At 45.9% G+C, this 22,108-nt stretch overlaps 1 protein-coding gene across 13 annotated transcripts; it reads right to left on the bottom strand.

The window, feature by feature from the left end:
* Positions 1 to 678: 678 nt before the first annotated feature.
* RNF14 (ring finger protein 14) lies at positions 679 to 21,373 on the bottom strand. Of its 13 annotated transcripts, XM_089336001.1 has the most exons (10): positions 21,137 to 21,369; positions 18,921 to 19,093; positions 16,827 to 16,988; positions 15,747 to 15,898; positions 13,609 to 13,720; positions 12,285 to 12,812; positions 10,441 to 10,669; positions 6,435 to 6,607; positions 4,587 to 4,717; positions 679 to 2,061 (listed from the first exon to the last, which is right to left on the bottom strand). In XM_089336001.1, the coding sequence occupies exons 5-10, from the start codon at positions 13,678 to 13,680 to the stop codon at positions 2,004 to 2,006; spliced, it is 1,191 nt and encodes a 396-aa protein (XP_089192127.1). In that variant the 5' UTR covers positions 13,681 to 13,720; positions 15,747 to 15,898; positions 16,827 to 16,988; positions 18,921 to 19,093; positions 21,137 to 21,369; the 3' UTR covers positions 679 to 2,003. The 13 variants fall into 13 exon arrangements, 12 of the variants coding, with proteins under 12 accessions (XP_089192127.1, XP_008253373.1, XP_002710317.1 ...); XR_016236220.1 differs by lacking the exon at positions 13,609 to 13,720 and having other exon boundaries at positions 10,441 to 11,728; XM_008255151.5 differs by lacking the exon at positions 13,609 to 13,720 and having other exon boundaries at positions 16,827 to 17,008; positions 18,950 to 19,093; positions 21,137 to 21,373.
* Between the last annotated feature and the right edge of the window lie 735 nt (positions 21,374 to 22,108).

Here is a 22,108-nt window from a genome sequence, read left to right as displayed (position 1 = left end):
AGTCAGGGACCACAGCGCCTGAGCAGCTACAAATGCCCAAACCCACGGCGGGGCTGGCACTGCGGCGCAGCGGGTAAAGCCGCCACCTGTGACACCAGCATCGCATGTGGGCCCTGGGTCACATCCTGGCTGCTCCACTTCCAATTCAGCTCCCTGCTAATGGCCTGGGAAAAGCAACAGAAAGATGGTCCAAATACGTGGGGCCCTGCCGCCCATGTAGGAGTGCCAAAAGAAGCTCCTAGCCCCTGGCTTTGGCCTGGCCCAGCCAATGGCATCTAGGGAGTAAACCAGTGGATAGAAGACCTCTGTCTCTGTCTCTTCCTTAGAAATACATAAATAAATATTCAAAAGTAAAAAGAAAGAAAACCCACACTAACCTCTTATTCAATGATAGCAGTCACTCCTCTGGGGTCTGCACTGGGTAACTTAATTTCAATTTTTTGCCTTCAATTTACTCTTTAAATGAACTGCAGTTCTGATATAAAATGTGCTGCATGGAAGTCCATGAAGCATTCTGGTTTAAACAAAACCCAGGCCCTACACCTAGGCTCCGTCAGGAGCCCCGGTGAAAGAGGTGCGATTTTTCTAACAGTTTGAAAATGTGACTTTTCTGACAGTTTGAAAATGTGTTCAGTGACCTTGGCGACAGAACAAACAGCAGCAACTCTGTTCCAATTATAAGATGATTTTTAAGTTATTTTTATTTTTAAGATTAAGCATCCTCATTGACAGCCCAGAAACAGAGTCCCTGCTGACTTTTTGGACACACACACATCCAAAAGAGTTAAAAGGGATTCTTCGGTTTTCAATGACAAGGTAAGAAAAAAGAACACGTTCACGGGCTCTAGCTGAATTCTTCTGTTCTTTCTAGAAAAATGTGACCTTGCTACCAAGCCATTCCCCAAACCTTAAGGAAAGAGTTTTTTCAAAAAGCCAGCAAAACTCAGACGCAGGAATCTAGGTATCACAAAAATTATCACGCAACACACTGCTGCTGCCAAACAGGGTGGGGAGCCTACTGCCCACAGCTCGTGAGAGAGCAGCAGGAACTCGGGGCGCTAGGACTGAACTGAAACCAACGAAGGAACACGCAGCTTGCTCTGCTCGGGAGTATGTTTGGCTTTCTCCATCTCCGCAGAGGAAATGAAAACATGCTGCTGGGATCAGTACTGAAATTGTTCTAAAGTACGGGGAGAAAACGTGCAGCAGAAGGGGTAGCAAGGAAAAGTTTTGAATCCAAGCTCTACTGCCCAGGAAAGTGGAAGAGGGCTCAAGTTATCCTGAGCCTGCCTTCTCAACTTGGCTCCAAACCAGTAGACTATATATATATATATATATATATCCCACTAATAATAAATAGCAAGTGACCTACAGTGCTTGTGGTATTAAAAAATATTTTCTTAAATTATTATAAACTTCTATTCTCAAAAGCAGAAAATCAAAACGACACTGGGCCATCCAATCAGTTATTGAGTAAAGGGCTCCCTCCAAAGAGAACTCACTTAGCAGAGGCTGAGGCTGGAGCAGTGGAAGAACACGGAATAAATAGGACAGGCTCTAGGCACAATTTTAATGCGCTTCCACCAGGCCTAGCCGTAAGGGGAGGGGTGAGGGGCTCCAGAAGAAATGGGGCTGCTTCTCAGACACAAGGGGTCTGCAAGTTCAACTACTGACCCTTCTCCTCACCTCAAGCTTGGAGAAGAAAATAAATATTTACTTTTTAACTATTTAGAGCTTTGGGCACATTAAATATTTCATATTCTTTAGTTTCCATTTTCTGAAGCTTTGGCTTAGAATTATATTAATTTATGTTATGTTGAAAAATGTTTGAGTGTGCCTTAATCAGTAGTACCAAATGAAAATATAAACCTTGTTCTTCCTTATCTTCTACACAGGAAAAGTGAATGAATGGCAGCCTAAATATCCTGCAAGATTACTCTGTATACTCAGCGAAAAATCACGGCAAATCATTCCATCTCCACGTCTTGAGCGGAAGGAGTTAACTAGTCTTCAATCTCATCTTCCCAAATATCTCCATTAACATCCACAGCATGGAACAATCTGGAAGCACAGAGTAAGGCATGTAGTTATGCACTTGGACAAAACAGCAGAATTTGTCTTTCCTTCTCTCAAGAACCCTTTCTGCACTCTTCTGATAGTAATCTCTGATCTCTCCTCTTCTTCAGCAACTCCACTAGGGGCTGAAACTGGGACCCCTCTGGAAAAGCTGCCTTTACGTTTCTAGGAACAGCCCTCTCCAGAGGCACACATGCCCCTGGGCCAAGGCTGAGCAGCAGGCGGTGGATTCCACACGTGGTCTGTGGAGCCAGCCAGGGCTGCACACGCAGGCAGTCCAGGAGCTGGACTCCTACAAGACCCTGACCACCACCACTCGGCTCTGTCTTCACAGTCCTCACGCCCGCCATCTGGGCATGTATTCTATTTGCCAGTTTCTCTTCCTTCCCTTGGGTCACTTCACATTTAAGTAATTTTCAACACTAGGTTCCCAAGAGCTCAAGGGCAGGGCTTGTTTCTTCCGTGTCCTTTATTCATTTATAACCCCAGTGACCACAGGCGCTCTACAGAAACCCATAACAAGGATCATCAAGTGATGCTGACACCGGAGAGCTGTGGGAACACAGGTGCTCATAGTGCCTAGGGATCCTCCCAAGTTATCACTTACGAATAACAAAGAGGAAATTTTTACCTCTACAACGAAACAAATGACAGTGATGGACATCACGCTAGCTAACAGAGGGGCAGCCTGACATGGTGCCTCCTGATATAACACCTTACGGAGACGATATCATCACGCTTATGGACTATACTTGGCAAAAATGCTACCCAACACTTAATGCGGGAACAGGCATTCGGCTTTGCAGTGAGGATGCCTGCGCCCCACACTGGAGTGCCTGGGTCTGATTCCAGGCTTCAGCTCCCGACTCCAGCTTCCGGCCAAGGCAGCAGGTGAAGGCTCCAGTAATTAGACTCCTGCCACCCATGTGGCAGACCTGCATGGAGTTCCCAGCTCCTGGCTTTCACCCTGGCCCTGCCCTCATGGTTGTAGGCATTCAGGGAATGAATCAATGGATGGGAACTCTGTCCATCTGTCTGCCTGTGTCTCTTTGTCTCTCTATAACTTAAAAAAAAAAAAAATCAACTAATTAATTACATCAATTCTTGGTTTACAGCAAATAAAAATAGAGAAACACACTAAAAGACACCACCATGGAGAAACAAAACTCTACAAGTTAATTTGTTACATAGGATGATTGGCCTGGACTCTTCAAAAAACCAATGTTCCATCAACACACACAAACTAGGTGGGCCAAACTTTTCTATAGTAAGAGACAAAAGACAGAAGCAAACATCTGATTAGATTTTTGTTCAATTAAAAACAGCTTTAAAGGGAATTCTGAGCCACTACCGAGAAATTCTACATTTATTTATTTGGCATGTAACTTTACTTATGTTTATTATTTTTAAAAATATTTATTTTCATTTTATTTGAAAGACAGAGAGAGAGAGAAAGACATCTATCCCACTGGTTCTTTCCCCAAATGCCTGCAACCGCTGGTGCTGGGCCAGGGTGCAGCCAGAAGTCTGGAATTGAGCACAGGTCCCCCACAAGACTGGCAGGAACCCAAGCACTTGACCATCCTCTGCTGCTTCTCAGGGTGCATGTGAGCAGGAAGCTGGCATCAGAAGTGGAGCCAGGACTTAAATCCAGGTACCCTGACACAGGGTGTAGGCATCCCAAGCAGTGTCTTAACAGCTGTACCCAACACCCGCCCTGTACTGTCCTCATGTAGAAGCCATCTGAAGAGACAAACGTGGCAGTTTTGGAATCAAGCATTACCACAACTCCAACCTATCTTCAAGGAGTTCAATAAAAAATTAAAGAGAACAAATGTACAAAGTGTTATCAACTGTTAATCCATATTTTTCATAGCCCTATTCTTTCAACTTTAATGTGTTTGAAATTTTTCACTATAAAAACGCTGAGAATCGGGGCCAGCACTGTGGTGTAGCGGGTAAAGCCGCCACCTGCAGTGCCGGCGTCCCATAGAGGCGCTGGTTATAGTCCCGGCTGCTCTACTTCTAATCCAGCTCCCTGTTGATGGCCTGGGAAAGTAGTGGAAGATGGCCCAAGTCCTTGGGCCCCTGCACCCATGTGGGAGACCCAGAAGAAGCTCCTGGTTCCTGGCTTCAGATCGGCGCAGCTCCAACTGTTGTGGCCAATTGGGGAATGAACCAGAGAATGGAAGACTTCTCTCTCTCTCTGCCTCTCCGTCTCTCTCTGTATAACTCTGACTTTCAAATAAATAAATAAATCTTTAAAAATTTTCTGATAGTGTATATTCTTATTAAAAAAAACCATTTTCAAGCAAATAGAAATCATCTACCTGGGAAAGCATGGGAGAGATTCTCTAAATAAGTCCAAGTAAACACGAGGTTTATGGACTGTGAATCAAGTACCTACAATGGCTGCTGAGCCCAGGGAATTGTGTGCACATGTACCAACTGAAACACAGGGAATCAGGATCAGTGAAATGTACAGTCCAGAGAATTCTGTGTACACATACCGATTGAAACACAGGGAATCAGGATCAGTGAAGTGTTTGTAAGGGTTTGCTCTAGAGAGAAAACCCATGCAAATCCAGCAGAAATACTGCATACAGCCAGTACACGTCATCTTGTTACACCCGTCTAATTTCTGGTGGGAAGGACAGAGAGAACAATATCAAGGCTATAAAGGCAAAGGAGAAATGAACACACCAAAAAAATTCAGTTGAACATTTTCCTGGTCTCATCCCTTTTCTCATGGATAACACACTGGTAACTAGTTAATGCTTGCTATTTTGCAATACAAGTACAATATGGAAAACATTTAGCAGAAAAAAATATTTAGCAGATAGATCTTCTCTGATAAATAGTAGATACAAATCAAACACATATAGTGTAATGAAAACAATACAGTTAAATATTTAAATGTTTGGGTTAAATATGGTTCAGTGTTAAATCTTCACATAAACCTAAGTGAATACTTGGTATCAAGCTCTCTACTCCATCACAGCACTAAGGCACGGCACAAGCGGTTAAATTTAACACCAGTCTCCTTCACCAGATAACGGGGAATCACCACTAGGTTCAATTCATACATAATGGACTGGAACACTGGAATCAAATGCAAAGCTACGGCTCAATTTTTTTTTTTCTTTTTTCTTTTTTTTTTTTTTTTTTGACAGGCAGAGTGGACAGTGAGAGAGAGAGAGACAGAGAGAAAGGTCTTCCTTTGCCGTTGGTTCACCCTCCAATGGCCGCCGCGGCCGGCGCACCGCGCTGATCCGATGGCAGGAGCCAGGAGCCAGGTGCTTTTCCTGGTTTCCCATGGGGTGCAGGGCCCAAGCACCTGGGCCATCCTCCACTGCACTCCCGGGCCACAGCAGAGAGCTGGCCTGGAAGAGGGGCAACCGGGACAGAATCCGGCGCCCCGACCGGGACTAGAACCCGGTGTGCCGGCGCCGCTAGGCGGAGGATTAGCCTAGTGAGCCGCGGCGCCGGCCCGCTACGGCTCAATTTTAAAACACACTAAGATTGCTGTCAAGAAGCAAGAGATTGCTCTAATTATCGTCACTCAGATTAATGAAGAACGTCTCCATTTCTCAAGTGTATGCTTGTGGAACAGGTGCGCTACCTTTCCAGAAAAGTGGTTGAGAAGTCAGACGCTTTTCTTAAATCACTAGGATGTAGCTCCAGCACCCCCTTCTCCTGACCTGCTATGGTTCGAACAGGATTCGTCCCCTCAGAAACTCACATAGGAGTAGAATCCCTGTTGTAAGGTGTTAGGAAGAGGGCAACTTCACCAGGCTATGGTGGCTTTGCTTTTTTTTTTTATGGAGGTGGGGGCTTTGCGAGGCGATCAGGATTAGGTCTAATCTTCAGGGTGGAGGCCCATGACTGAATCCCGGTAGCTTTCTAAGAAGAGAGAGGCCAGATGAGGGAGACACACACCCATTTTCTTTGTCTCTTACCACACGATACCCTGGGCTACCCTGAGACTGTGCCAGCAAGAAGACCATCGCCAGATGTGGCCTGTCCATCCTAGGCCAGAAGCATGAGCCAAATCAAACCACTTTTCTCTGTAACTTAGCCAGTGTGCAGTATTTGTTATCAGCAACAGAAAATGGGCTAAAGCACAATACAATGAACTTTGAGGTGGATACAAGGTGAGAAAAACAGCCTCTGTCTGGAAGTACTTTGAAAAGGAAAGCCACACACATCTAAGGTCAGTAACAACACCGAGCAGTGAAACCTGCATTTCCAAAGTGAGAAGGCTTGGTGAACACCGAAATGGATTTCTTAGTCATTAGATTGGCCAGTAGCTCGTAAGCAGTCCTAACATGCTAGCCAACCCATGTGCCCTCATGTACCTGTATGGGGGTCCCACAACAGGGGCAGCTCTTTGAGTTCTTTTCCAACCACTCCTTACTCTCCATCTCTTCCAGTGCCTTCTGAATCACCCTCTTGCCATACCTCTGTTCCAAAAATCTTTTATTGGCCTCATCTGCTTGCAGGTACTCATTCCGTAAGTCTATGAGTTTCTCTAGAAAGTGAAATAGAAAATTAGCTTTTATACAACCCTGCAATGCTGACTAAAAGTCCTTAGAAATGGCCATCCACCATCACTGGCTAATTGATAATACTATTCCCAAGACTTTCTCGTGAAGAAATAATCCAGTCAAGTCATGCACATGGGGATACCTGTAACAATGACAGACAAATGAAGTCTCTAAGGGAATAATGGTGAGCAGAAGAGCAGTATACTGAATGACGTAGCATCCAGTTGTTAGGAGGGCTACAATCCAACTAAAACACTCATTACAGAATCCTGAGAAAAGTAGTCCTGTGTTATAACAAGGTAAAAATTACACATGTGCAAATGACAAAGAACAGAATGAAATATTCCCACTAGAAAAGCTTTACCTGGAAAAGACAGTAAAATCTTATTTTTCCTTTGACTCTGATTTCTTAATGTTGATATATCTATGCAACTATGGACCGACTCATCTTGGACTGGTGTTGTGGTGTAGCGGGTAAAGCTGCTGCCTGCAGTGCCAAGATCCCATATGGGTGCTGGTTCAAGTCCTGGCTGCTCCACTTCTGATCCAGCTCCCTGCTGATGAAGATGGTCCAAGTCCCTGGGTCACCACACCCATGTGGGAGACCCAGGAGAAGCTCCTGGCTTCAGATCGGCTCAGCTCCAGCCAATGCAGCCACTTGGGGAGCGAACCAGCGAATATGGATAGAAGCTCTCTCTCTGCCTCTGCCTCTGCCTCTAACACTGCCTTTCAAATAAATAAATTAAAAAAAAAAAAAAAAAAGACCAACTCATCTCAAAGACACAGAGGTTGAAACAGGCACTAACTTTACACTAAGTCAACACCTTTCACTGATAATGAACAAAGCCTACCTTACGGCTGGCTTACGGACAAAAACTATCTGCTGAGTTCTATCAAATAATCAATGAGTAAGACTTACCGCCCTCCACCTCACAGGTGCTACAATGTTGCTCCTGTCAACATTACCCCTTGACACTCTTCAACCTGGCTTTTACTGGAACAGGCAACCACTTTACCTGCAGTTCTTACGCTTCTATTATCTTGATTTTTCAACACAATTAAAGACTTCTCTCAACAGTATGCTAGTCATTTTATTAGTTTGCTTTCCTTATATTAGATTTAGAGATCTGTCTTCTTTTAAAGTAATGGACATTTTCATATTTTTAAAAAGATTTATTTATTTGATAAGCAGAGTAACAGAGCATGGGAAAGGCAAAGAAGGGAAAAGGAAAGAGAAAGAGATAGACAGATAATCTTCCATCTGCTGGTTAACTTCCCAAAGGATCACAAAGGCCAAGGCTGGGCCATTTTCCACTGCTTTCCCAGGTGCATTAGTAGGAAACTGAATCAGAAGAGGAGCAGCCAAGACTGAAACCGGGGCTCTGATATGGGATGCTAGCGTTTTAAGCGATAACTTAACCAGCTGCGCCAAATCGCTGATCCCTAAAGTAGTGAATATTTTTTGAAGATTTATTTATTTTTTTGGAAGTCAGAGAGAGGAGAGACAGGGAGACCTTCTACCTGCTGGTTCACTCCCCAAGTGGCCCAAAAAGCCGGGGCAAGGCCAAGCTGAAGCCAGGAGCCTCTTCCAGGTCCCCTACATGGGTGGCAGGAGCCCAAGCACTTGGGCCATCTGCTGCTGCTATTCCCAGACCATTAGCAGGGAGCTGGATTGGAAGTGGAGCAACTGGGACACAGATCAGTGCCCACGGCTCAACACTCTATGCCACAACACCGCCCGCAATGAACACTTCTGAGACAAAATTCTCTCGGTGGTCTTTCCCTTCCTCTCTGAATCCTTCTGTGTGCTATGCACTCCCATCGCTCTGTCACCTCTACTTTTTTTTTTTTTTAAAGATTTATTTATTTATTTTAAAGGCAGAGAGAGAGAGAGAGAGAGAGAGAGAGAGAGGGAGGTCTTCCATCTGCTGGTTCATTCCCTAGATGGCTGCAACAGCCAAAGTTCAGCCAACCCAAAGCCAAGAGCTTCTTCTGGATCTCTGATGCGGGTGCCTTCCCAGGCCACAGCAGAGAGCTGGATAGTAGAGCAGCTGGGACTTGAACTGGTGTCCATGTGGGATGTCGACACTGCAGCTGACAGTTTTATCCACTACGCCACAATGCCAGCCCTGTGTCTCCTCTACTTCTACAGCACAGATGCTTTTAACCCTGTTATTTTTATCCCTCTAATAAATTAAAACATTTTTCTGGTTCTTCACATCTTAAGGACAAAGGCCTCTGCTCTAATGTTCTCAAAATAACGAAACTGTTATTATTTCATACTTTCCAACATGGCCTGCCCCTACCCTTCACAAGGCTCTGTCCTCGGCAAGCAGAATGCTATACTCCCCTCTCTCATCAGGGCACTTTGTTGTAAACAATGATGCTCTGTGACACTGGCAATCTTTAATCATCATAACAATACACACAGTTTCCATTTTACACATTTTAGCCCACTGTTTCTCAACTTATCCACAGCAAGAACCATTTTTGCTTTGTTTCTCATACCCAATCTGTCAAGGCTAAATACTTCACAAAATGCAATCAAAGGAAAGAATGAAAGTAAAAAGAAAGTACAAGCCCAAGTTTCTATCAGACACGACTGACACAAAATGCTTCTGTGAAATCACTATTAAAGTTTCTAACCTTGACTCTTGATTTCTATATGCAATGATATATCTGCATCAGATCATTAAGTACAACTCCTCTGCGTGGCAGTACTTAGGCCACTGGATCTCGAGAATAACCTGTGAAATCACTATCATATCATCCTTATCAGTCTGAGAGACAAAGCCATCAAAGCCCAGTTAAACCATCACTAAAGGCCTAAATTTCCTTATTTAGATCAGAAATGGCAAACAGGTTTCACCACCTGTGCCAACTTAACAGAGGGTGCCTTTCTGAAGGGCCACAGTAGGAAGATTCTGGGCCTCTCTGGGCTCAGTGAGAAAGTGATTAGTCGCGGCTCACTAGGCTAATCCTCGGCCTTGCGGCACCAGCACACTGGGTTCTAGTCCCGGTCAGGGCGCCGGATTCTGTCCCGGTTGCCCCTCTTCCAGGCCAGCTCTCTGCTGTGGCCAGGGAGTGCAGTGGAGGATGGCCCAAGTGCTTGGGCCCTGCACCCCATGGGAGACCAGGAGAAGTACCTGGCTCCTGCCTTCGGATCAGCGCAGTGCGCTGGCCGCAGCATGCCGGCCGTAGCAGCCATTGGAGGGTGAACCAACGGCAAAGGAAGACCTTTCTCTCTGTCTCTCTCTCTCACTGTCCACTCTGCCTGTCAAAAAAAAAAAAAAAAAAAAGAAAGTGATTGGTGACTGATCCATCGAAGCTGCAGTGGATACAGGAGTGGAAGCTTATATGCCCTGCATCTGCCACCCGGGCCCTACACAGTCCATGCTCACGTTCACAGAGGAAATCCCTTCACTGTTCTTACTCTGCAATGTCCCCCCTCACATGCATACCTTCAAGTCTTTACTTAGGCCACCTGCCAGAGGGCGCCCTTGGTCTTTCTACCTAAAATCCCAAGGACCTTGCCTTCAAAACATCTCAAGTGCTGTTCTGCTTTACTCCCTGGGCTTCCCTGACACTCACCGCCACCTAATGTCCTTATTTACCTTGTCTGCCTGTCCAAGTCCCTAAGAATGAGGGACTTAGGAGAGTCTGTCTCTTCTGGTTACTACTACATCCCCAGAGCCCAGGACAGTAACCAGCAAAGAAATGTCTGTTGAATGCCTATCTCTAGGCTGAAGAACTGGACTCGCAGGGCTTTGACGGCAAGCAAGGGATAGGCGGTTTCAGTCCATGCATTCAGACATACCTGCAGTCACCTTACACGGAGAGACCCCATGGTAAGTCAATCTGCACAAGGTACAGAAGGCAAAATTGCAGCTGGAGCAGATGCCCATGGTGCAGCCCGGCTCCTGCATCACAGGCAGCTGGCAGCACGGGCGGGGGCAGTACACCACGTCTGCCATCAGGTCCAAGGAGGACTGCAGGAGAAGGCGGTCGTAGCGGGCAAATAACTCTGCTTCCACCAGCTCCTTGACCTGGAAGGAAATGCAAAACGCCACAGGTATGAGGACTCCCCAGCCAGTTCTGACCCTAAGGAGATGCTGCAGATGCTGGCGTAAACCAGATGAGCACACAATTTAACACCTCCACCTCACTTCAAAATTAAACCCAGGGGCCGGCACTGTGGTACAGTGGATTAAAACCATGGCCTGCAGAGCCAGCTTCCCAGATAGGTGGCGATTCAGGTCCTGGATAATGCACCTGGGAAAGCAGTGGAGGATGACCCCAGATATTGGGCTCCTGCACCCTTGTGAGAGACCCAGAAGAAACTCCTGGCTCCTGGCTTCAGCCAGGCCAAGCCCCATCTTTTGCGACCGTTTGGGGAATGAACCAGCAGATGGATGATAACTCTGTCTCTGCTTCTTTCTGTCTGTAACTCTGCCTTTCAAATAAATTCCTAATTTTTTTTTTTTAAAAATGTGGTAACAGTCTGCATCCTGCCTGAGGTTGTCTACACATATGTCAAAAACTAAACAGATTGTATAATTAAATTTTTAAAAAGTTTGAGACAGAACTAGAGCTAGAGAAAGCATTTCTATCTGCTGGTTCACTTACCCAATGATCACAAAGGCTGTGAAGGGGGAGAGGGAAGGAAAGGCAGGAGACGGAATCTCAACACCCAGGTCTCTAACATAAGTGGTAGGAATCCAACTAGTTGAGTCATCACCCTTGACTCCCAGAGTCTGTATTAGCAGGAAGCTGGGACTAGGAGCAAGAACCAGGTATCAAACCCAGCCACGCTGATGTGAGACACAGGTGTCCTAGCTGGAAGCTTAACTGCTAGGTCAAACGCCCACTCCAAACGGTACAATTTAAATAGGTACAGTGTGTTGTAAGTGTTGCCTTAACAAAGAGGCAACAACAGTGGAAAACCAAAGGCTGTACTTAATCTAAGGTCTATAAATGATTCAGTTCATCATTCCAAGGAATGTCCCCTTCAGATTTCAACCTTACACAAAGAAAGGCTAATGACTTCCCTGAGGTTGGAGGGACCCTCGCAGACAAAGTAAATCAACAGAATTCCCTGGTAATTCCTTTAAAAAAAAAAAAAAGATATAATTATAAAATTATTTATTTGAAAGGCAGTGAGAGAGAGAGAAAGGAGAAAGAGAAAGCAAGTTCCAATCTGCTGGTTCTCTTCTCAAATACCCATAATACTTGGGGCTAGGACAGATCAAAGTCAGGAGCCAGCAACTCAATCTGGGTCTCCTTCATGGGTGGCAAGGACCCAGGCACTCGAGCCTCCCAGGATGCACATTAGCAGGAAGAGAGAAACACGAGCAGAGCGAGGACTTGACCCCATATATTCCGATATGGGATATGGGCATCCCGAGCTGTGTCTTAACTGCTGTGCCAAGCACCTGCTCCAGGAATTACTTTTTTAGCATTCACCCTTGCCAAGGACTGCCCATTCCCAGAGCAGCTATGGAAGCATTTACATTCACATAAATGAAAGACCACAGCATTCCTCATAGAGCGAAACAACTTGTGGGCTGGCTCCAAGGTCTCTGATTCCCCCACGAACCCTATAAAGGAAGTTCCTTAGGCAGGATCTCCCTTTGCAAAACTCTACATCAGCAAAGCAGTTACCTGACCAGGAGTAGCCACTGAAGGACACTTTGGTTCTGGACAGTTGAGGCACTGAACTTGGCCATCTTTGATCTGGATTTCAAAGTAGTCCTTCAGACACGCTTTGCAGTACACATGCCTGCACTCCAAGAAGTACATGCACTCACTACCCAGCTTCTCACAGAAACAGATACTGCACAGGAACAATTTACTGTTAAAGCATTTTGTCTGCTGAGCTTGATCAAAGTCCAAGATTTCCTGGATCAGACTTGACAGTGATTCCACATCCTGCACAGCTCTCTCATCTACGACTTCCTCTTGGTCTACGTCAGATCCGGTAGCTCCTCCAAACTCCAGCTCTTTGGTGGAAGAGGCCTGGGCTGTTCTTCTCTGCACTTTTTTCTGAGATCCCATCTTGAGCTCGAAAGGAGAGACAATATTCAGGTAGGCAAGGGTCTCCTCCTTAAGAAACTGCATCCAGGCAAACAGGACCACACTGCCTCGGTGTTCTTCCCACAGGTTGTCCAGGTGCTTGCACAGAGCGGACAGCTAGGAGAGAAAACACGAGGAAGCTGCTGAGTCTGGAAGATGCTGCTGCTGCCTCTGCCTCCCGACTTCCTTTGAAATCTTTCAACTTCTAAGTGAGGCCTCCCCGCTTCCTGCTGCTGTCTCCACTGCAAAACCAACACAGTCATGGGAGGACTTGGTAACCACTCCCAACACAAGCAAGGGCAGGACACGAAGGCAGAAGCAAGAAACAGCACTGTGAAAACGAGAGAAACCAAGACTCCTTAAGAGAAGAGATCTCGTTCTAAAATGAACTATTCTCCTTCCTTGGGGAGTCCTGGCCCCCATGGGTGCCCTGAAACTGGTTAGCAAAGGACAGTTTTCAAAGACCACCTGTTTTAAAGTTAATTTTAACTTCCAGGCCAATCAAAAAGCCAACTCACCCAAAAGAATCACTAAACAGAATTCAATCTTTCAGATTTACAAGCTACTCTTCACAAAGCAATCTGGGCTTCCATCAGATCCTGGTAAATGGAGGGAAGCAGACTGACATGGACCCTGGACACCATCACAAGCCCTCAATGTGCTTTGGCTGTCAAAGACAAAGCTCACAGTTCCTAAGCTAAGAAAACAAAGGTAAAACTATTTTAACTTTTCCTCTTTAAAGGTGGTCTGTTCAGGGGCCAGCACTGTGGCATAGCAGGTAAAGCCACCTCCTGCTGCGCTGGCATCCCATACAGGTGCCAGTTCCAGCCCCAGCTGCTCCACTTCCGATCCAGCTCTCTGCTATGGCCTGGGAAAGCAGTGGAAGATGGCCCACGTCCTTGGGCCCCTGTACCTGCTTAGGAGACCCAGAACAAACTCCTGGCTCCTGGCTTCGGATCGGCACAGCTCCGACCATTGTGGCCATCTAGGGAGTGAACCAGCAGATGGAAGACCCCTCTCTCTCTCTGCCTTTCAAATAAAAAAAATAAATCTTTAAGAAAAAAAAAAAAAAAGTGGTCTGTTCAATTGAAAGGCAAATATAAGAGGATTTTCCATTGGGAATTTAAAATATTTGTAAGTTGAGCTCAGGAATTCTAAGCAGATTTTCTTTTTTAGGTAAACATCCAAAAATAAGCATTCCAGATGGCAAACAAATTTTATAAACAAGTGAAAAGGGGCCATATTTTCTGTTCCTGGCTCTGTGTAATGCTGTTGAATGAGCCTGCACATGCGCTAACTTAAATACTTATTGGCAAATTAAAACTGGACAGCAAATGTTTTTTCACATATGCATGAAGATATTTCTAAGGTCAATCATACTTTTGAGAAATCCATCAAAATCTGTTAAACATAATAAATACTAAAAGGGAAGTTCCAAGTGCTGTGTAAGCTGCAGGTCAATGACCAAGCAGCTCCCCTCCATCCTCTCTGCTTCTCTAGTCTTTTCTCAAAAGACCAGCAGGATACATGTAAACGGGAAGAAGGAAGGGTTAACAGCAAGAGAGAAGCTCTGTTGTGTGCGTGCATATTGAGGGGGAACAATGGAAAACACTGGAAAACTAAACCCACTTCCCTCCTTCAGTCAGTCAGCGAATGACTCCTACACATGTCAGTTTCAGTATTAATGGGCAAGATTCCCAATACCATGAAATCAGAGTACAACGATTAACAAGAATTGAAACAAGAAATATTAAGTGATCAATTAAAACCCCAATCATATGCATAAAACTGTCAGAAAATCCTACATGGGACTATAAGACTTAAAATAATGAATACCCTCTGCCACCTCCCCACAAAAGCCAGCATTATGTTGATGCTGGCATCTAAAATTGCAACCACCTACCTAGTTAACCTGTCCCTGTTGTGTGTGTGTGTTTTTGTGTGAGCACGCATGTGTTTGGGTATATGTATGTACATGCATGCATGTAAAATACCAAGTGCTCTCTAGAGAAACAAGATTATAAATATCCAAATATTTACTTATCACCTATCAGTGATCTAAATGTCAAACAGTCTTAATATTTCTGGCCAAGTTAATCATTTGTGTTGCATCTATTATCTGTGGCACAGATATCAGAATGTAAAGTAATATTCTTTTCTTTATTCTTCATGTACTATTCTTTTTTTTAAAGTTTAACTTTGTTTTTAAACCATAAACTCAATTTTTGTAAAGCCATTCTCATCGAAAAGAGCAGACTGATGGGTGGGAAATGAACACCATGCGACCCAAAGGGATGAGCAACCTTGACAGCTTTTTTTTTAATACACATCAGCCTATGAATCTTCATCAGGCCTTCTAGGAAAGTAGCCGCTATTGATCTGTTGTATCCCAGAATACTTCACATTAGCTTTAAATCATATTTATGTCTTAATCAAGAGTTGAGGTTAATACTAGAAAAGGATATAGAACCCAGAGGAAATGAGGCTGTAATAATACAAGGTCTCAAGCCTTACGAGAAAGCTACAGGAACTGCACACTTTTCTATTTGTGTGCATTTATAACTATATGATACCAATCAATTCACTATCAATACACAGAGTTTTAAAAAGAAAAACACTTATTTACCCACAAAATCTGCTTACTGTAGCTATATTTGCTCATTTTCCAGTCCTAAGTACAATTTTATCTTGGATTTAAGGAGTGGTTCAGAAACTAAGGAAAAAAAAATGAATACCAACATCTAAGGAAAAAACAAGGACTACAGTCTCCATTACAATACAGATTAAATGGGAAAACAGCAAGACAAGAGAAACAGTGTATTTGGTTAAAAACTACTCCTACTACCATTCATAATGATTACTGCCATTCCTTGTAAAATCACCACACATTCCCAATTCATTAACATGAGGACTCATGAAGGCAAAGGGAAAAAAAATTACAGAATCAAAGCCATTTGTTCTTCATGCACTGAATTCAAGATCATCAAGATAGTCTACCATTAAAGATGATTCTTTAAGTTTCTAGAAATGGATAGAAGTTCCGGGTCTAACCTGAGTTGGTGACAGCCACTTGCCACTAAGTGTGAATGAAGGTGGGGAGGAGGATGGATAATCTGGTGGCAGCTCAAAGTTCAGCACAAGTGGAGGCAGAAAGCAAATGGTGGATTCAAAGCCACTATTCTGCAGACACTCATTTGAATTGCCTGAACCAAAAACAAAGATTAGAGAGGATCAGTTGGTCAACACCTGAGTGTCCACTACTGTTGAGCAGAGCTCAGGATAGACTTACAGCTTTACTGAGGGAACAGAAACCCTCCTGAAAGCCCTTTCTACTCCCTAATCTTAACTCCATAGCCACCACCTTAAAAAGCAAAAACAAAAAAACAACCTTGTAACCCCACAAAAAAACTACTAAGTACCATGAAATGCATCATGATCTACAGCTCACTCTTGTGTTCACTTCTGAGAACTCCAAACCCTACTGACCAAGTTATATACAATGTTCTTTTTCTTGTGGTTTACCAGGGAGGATTAAAAATGCCGCCTACAGAAAAGGGTGTTTAGTTCCATGGAACAGCAGCATCAACATTCTCCCAAAGTTACATCTGGTTATTGCACTTCTGTCTTTACTAGATGGCTTTATAGTAGATACATTTGGAAAAGTAGGCCTCAAGGTCTTCCTTGAATGTATCAAAGCAGCAACTGGTTTGTTCCTGAAGCTCAAGGTCAGAGTAACAGCCTGTGTCAAGTGTTGCTGGTAGTTGCAATAATTCTGGAACCTAAGGAGTATTACCATGGCACTTTAAAGCTTTCCAGGTGTTTTCCCCTGCATTTCATTTCCTCTTTGATTATCCCCACTTAACAGCCACTGACAAATGGCTGATAAACTGCTAGCTACAGAAGACTACCATGCGTGAAATACACAGAATAATCCATTCAGGGGTCAAAAGGTGGGAACAAACTGCAAAGTGCTCCAATTTTCTTTTAAAACAAAAACATGCTTTAAATCTGTAATACCAGCATTTATCACTAATGCCTATAAATCCAAAATGACAGAGTTTAGGATACAATAAGAAATCGAGCATAATCTCTACTTAAGAAAATCTGTATAAGAGAATATTATTAACTAACCGCTCACAAATATCTTGAAATTTTGTGGCAAATCCAAATAGATCCTGGTTTCTCCTCCTTGGACAGACTCGGCTTTTCTGAATTCATCTCCGTCGTAAATGCTCGCCAGGGCCAGCAGTTCATCATCCTGAGCTTCTCGGTCTTCTGACGACATCTACTTTTCTGAGGACCCGAAGACAATCGTTCAGATCAGTTAAGATGCACAGGAGTTGGGAAAAGATCAATGCCCCTTAACAGAAGCGTTTCTCACAACCTGCAAAGCACTCAATATTCTCATTTTTCTGCTAAAGTGAAAATGACAGCCATATCAAGTATTCTATTACCTTTGCAATATTAAGGGTCTTTTTCAAAAACAATGGCTCTGGTGCTTCTAATTGCTGACTTTATCACGTAGCCATTTTATGACTGATTTAGGGATAAAAATACAAAACTTTTTATAAAAAAGACAAATCGGGGCTGCTGTTGTGATGCAGTGGGGCACACTGCCACTTGCAACACCATCATTCATCCCTACCAGAATGTGTCTGAGTCATGGTTACTCTGCTTCCGATCCAGCTTCCTGCTAGCGTGCCTGGGAAGGCAGCTGCAGCTAACTCAAGTACTGGGCTCCTGGCTTTGGCTTGACCCAGACTCTGCTGTTGCAGCTATTTGTGGGGTGAGCTGGGTGATGAAATATCTGTTTTTGACTCTTCTGTATCTCTTGGCCTTTCAAATATAAATTAAAAAAAAATTAAGTGCCTTCTTCAAAAAAGAAATCAAAGTATATTTGATAGCACTGTAAAAATAAACGAAATTTTAAAACTCACAGATATGTCTAGGGCAGGTTTCGTCATCCCAGCATTACTGGCATTTTGGAGCAAATAACTGTTGGTGGGGGGAAGCCCTGTGTTATGCAATGTCTGATACTTAAATGCATTCCTTTGCTTCTGCCCAGATTTAATAGTGTCCTTTCTTCCAGATACAGTCAAACGTACCTGGGGGGACAAAATTACTCCCAACTGAGAAAATTCTCTTCCAGGGGACATGACGAGTACAGATATTAGATGAGTTAGAGAGCTGAGCAAGCAGCGCAATATTAAAACATTAAAAGCACCAGACTTTGTCAACTCTAACAAGCCATAAATTTTAAGATTTACCATGAATGTAGATAACTTATTTTTTTTTTTTAATTTGACAGATAAGAGTTAGTGAAAGAGAGAGACAGAGAGAAAGGTCTTCCTTCTGTTGGTTCACTCCCCAAATGGCCGCCACAGCTGGCGCTGCTCCCATCCAAAGCCAGGAGCCAGGAGCTTCTTCCGGATCGCCCATGTGGGTGCAGGGGCCCAGGCACTTGGACCATCCTCCACTGCCCTCCCGGGCCACAGCAAAGAGCTGGACCAGAAGAGGAGCAACCAGGACTAGAACCCAGTGCCCATATGGGATGCTGGCGCCGCAGGCAGAGGATTAACCAAGTGAGTCACGGTGCCGGCCCCATGTAGATAACACTCATAATGATATTGGACTATAATTGCAGTTGCTCCCTCTCCACTCAAATCTTTTTTAAAAAAACTTATGCTCTTGACTTTTTAAGTTTATTCATTATTTATTTGAAAGGCAGAATTACAGAGACAGGGAGAGAGAGACAGAGACAATCTTCCATTCACTGGTTCACTCTTCAAATGTCCACAATGGCTAGGGTTGGGCCAGGCAGAAGTCAGGAGCCTGGAGCTTCTTCCAGGTCTCCCATGTGGGTGCAGGGGCCCAAGCACTTGGGCCATCTTCCGCTGCTTTCCCAGGCCATTAGCAGGGAGCTGGATAGGAAGTGGAGCAGCTAGGACTCGAACTGGTGCTCATACTGGATGCCAGCACCACAGGAAGAGGTTTTATCTGCTACCAGCAGCACTGGCCCTGATCTTACTTTTTTTACACTGAAATGTACAAACTTGAAAAGGGAGGACATGGCTTTTCTTATTTCAAAAAGTAACAGCACAAAATTAAAACTCATTTAAAATGATTCCGTTTTTAAAAAGAAAATATTTTCCCTGGCAGATCATGGCTCAGCTTAAGCTGCATCCTGTTACAGGCAGAGCGCCACCGTCTGAGGTCAGTTAGTACCTGCTAATGACAACAGAAGAAAAGGATATTAACACGGCAGGCTGGATTTCAGTTCAGTTTGGAATTCCTGTTAATCCCATTTATTCTTCAGGCAGTGGAGCTGAGAGTGCTGAAGCTGGCTAAGAGCCAGAGATCTGGGCTCACACTAGCTCAGACTACGGAAATTCTGCCATCTGCGGAGAGAAACACGAAAGATGCAGTTAGGATCCTCTCCCAACTTAAATTCTTTTCCCTTTCTGTTTTTAAAGATTTAAAGTTAGAGAAAGAGAGAGAGGGAGAAAGAGAGAGAAAGGCATCTTCCATCTACTGGTTCACTTCCCAAATGGCCACAGTGGCTAGGGCTGGTCCAGCCCAAAGCCAGGAGTCAGGAGCTTCTTCCAGGTCTCCCACATGGGCAGCAGGGGCTCCAGGACTTGGGCCATTTTCCACTGCTTTTCCAGGCCATCAGCAGGGAGCTGGATTGGAAGTGGAGCACCTGGGACTAGAAGAGCTGCCCACATGGGATGCCGGCGCTGCAGGCAGAAGCTTAACCAGCTAAGCCACAATGCAGTCCCCTCCAAATTTAAATTCTGAATTTCCATACCACCACTTATGTCAAAAACACCCTAACACAGAGCCAACACGCACCCACAGCTTGTCACCCTCCTAGGACAAACAGCAAGTGCATGCTCCTAGCAATGACAGAGGCCTTCTTATCTGCCTGCCTCAGAGGACAGCTCACCACACCCAGGAACAGACACCTTCTCCCACTGCCATTCTTCTCCTCTCTTCTGCTGCTGCTTCTCTTCCTTCACTTCCCAACTCCCCCCAGTTTTTCCTGTCCTGCTCATGAATTAACTAAAATATTACTTTCTGTGCAAAACTGCCAAGTGGGGACTATGGCTAACAGGATAATAGTTTAAAACAAAACAACAAGCGCACACACACACACTTCTAAGTTTTATTCTGAATGTTTTACAGCCAGGCTTCTTGACTGGGAGGAAGAGGAAAGCGAGGATGATTATGGAGAGGCCAATGAACACGCTGAAATGACAGGAGCAAACACGACAGGAAACCACACTTGCTCAGACAGGTTCTCAGATGTGTGATGCCGAAGGCAGCAAAGAACAAGCTTCACACCTGTTTACTGAACACCTACTGTGTGCTGGATTAGGCACTTCCCGTTTCCCTGTTCAACCTCAAGCAGTTCTACCAGGAGGCAGGACATGCTGATTAACATTCTTCCGTGAAAACACTTTCGGATGGGCTGAACCGTGAGTTTGTAGTTTACGATGTTAGGCTGGCGTCCTCCATGTTGTCAGCACATGAACCTCCCCAGGCAGATGCTTGGTTACAGCCCCGACAGCCAGGCCGCACCCCAGGGCAGCTCAATCAGGTCTCTGCAGCGTTCCAAGCCCTCCGGGCGCTTGCACCAGTGCAGCCAGGGCTGAGGATTTCTGCTCCCGACACTGCCTGCCCCACCCGGGCCAGCCCCTTGTCCAGGCCGCTACCTGAACTCGAGGCCGGCCCCTGAAGCCCCTATGCCTCTTGGCACTGAGCCCAGAGAGCTGACTCTCGCCTTTTCCACCGGCACCGAGCAGCGGCTTGCAGTAGCCGCTACCAAAGATTACAGCGCAGTGCTGGGAGCGGGGCACCCGGGGTCCGGGGTTCAGTGACCACACCGCCACAGGCCACTGGCGCAGTGGTCATGGGATCAGCGAGCACAGTGAGCACTGGCGAGCTCGCCCCGCGCCGAGGGAGCCCTTTCCGGGCTGGATCCGGGCCAGACGCCTTCACGCGAGGGTCAAGTCCTCGAACTACGTCCCTGACACCACCGCCAGGTATGGCAGTCCTCAGGCCCAAGGTCGCTCATCAAATCCGGCTCCGGCGCCCACGCGCCACCAGACCAGAGACCGTCCGGGCTTGCTGTGTTTTTGGGAAACCGGAAGCTACTACAGCCGAGCGGTAAGCGCCTCCTCCGCTGGCCTGAGGAAAGTCCTGCTCATGCTTCCAGGCCACCCCGCGAGGACTCCGGCCTGGGGGTCCGCCGCTCGCCACCGGCTCACCCACAGCCCGGCCCCAGCCCCGCTGTCGACCCCGGCCCTGCGCGGAGCCGGCTGGCTCTCGGCGCGCCCCTTCCGCCTCCGCGCCCCGCACGGCGGCGCTGAGGTCCGCGGAGCAGCCCCGGCCCGGCCGCCCTCCTCGCCTCGCGCGCCAGAGCGCGGTCCCCACCGTACCTTCCGGCCGCCCCGTCGCACCGGGCCCCAAAGTTCCGCTCTGCGCCCTCGCCCCGGGCGGCGTCCCTGCCACTCGCCGGCAAGGCCTAGAGAGACCCCGGCTCCACCCACGCACCGCCTCTTCCGTCCTCAGAGCCGTCAGCTGAGCGCTGCGGATCCGGCTCCGGCGGCCGCCGCTGTCGGGAGGGCTCTGCGCAGCCGCCATGACCGCCCGGCTTCTCGCAGGCGCCCCCGTCTGGCCAAAGGCGGTCACACGCACCACTCCCCCTGGCGGCTCGTTTGAATAGTTCTGGGTGGGGCCTGGGAATTTGAATGTTTACCAATCCCCAGAGGTGATCATGAGACTACTGTACCAACCACAGAGCTTGCGTCTCTTCAGAACACTGTCCATCCTCCCGGCACCACCTCTATGAAAACAACCAGTCGTGGCTTATAAATGTAATAACCACCACATCTCTAAAGTAGTTAGGATGCTTGAAGTACTATGCTAGGGACTTCATGAATTTTTTTATTCTGTACCAGTTGTTATTTCCAGTTTACAAATGAGGAATTGAACTTAGGTCCATTGAACTTAGGTCCAAGTCACATGATTAGGAGTGGAGCTTAGAATTATATACCCCTTATTCATACCTGGTATAAAAGTTATAAATGGATCAAAGATAGGGGCCAGTTATGTGAGGCAGTGGGTTAAGCTCCTGCCTGCAGGGCCATCATCCCTTAGAGCCCCTGGTTCAAGTCCTGGCTGCTCCGTTTCTGATCCAGTTCCCTTTAATACACCTGGGAAAGCAGCAGTAGAAGCCCAAGTGCTTGGGCTTCTCCATCCATGTGGGAGACCCAGTTGAAGCTCCTGGTTCCTGGCTTCAGACCAGCCCAGCTGTTGTAGCCAATTGGAGAATGAACCAACAGATGGAAAATTTCTGTCTCTCTTTCTCTCTCTGTAACTCTGCCTTTCAAATAAATAAATAAAGATTT

The sequence above is a fragment of the Oryctolagus cuniculus genome, chromosome 6 (assembly GCF_051225735.1).
Source record: "Oryctolagus cuniculus isolate XC-2025 breed Fujian yellow rabbit chromosome 6, ASM5122573v1, whole genome shotgun sequence".
Classification (NCBI taxonomy): Eukaryota; Metazoa; Chordata; class Mammalia; order Lagomorpha; family Leporidae; genus Oryctolagus; species Oryctolagus cuniculus.
This window is presented reverse-complemented; position numbering and strand designations above follow the sequence as displayed.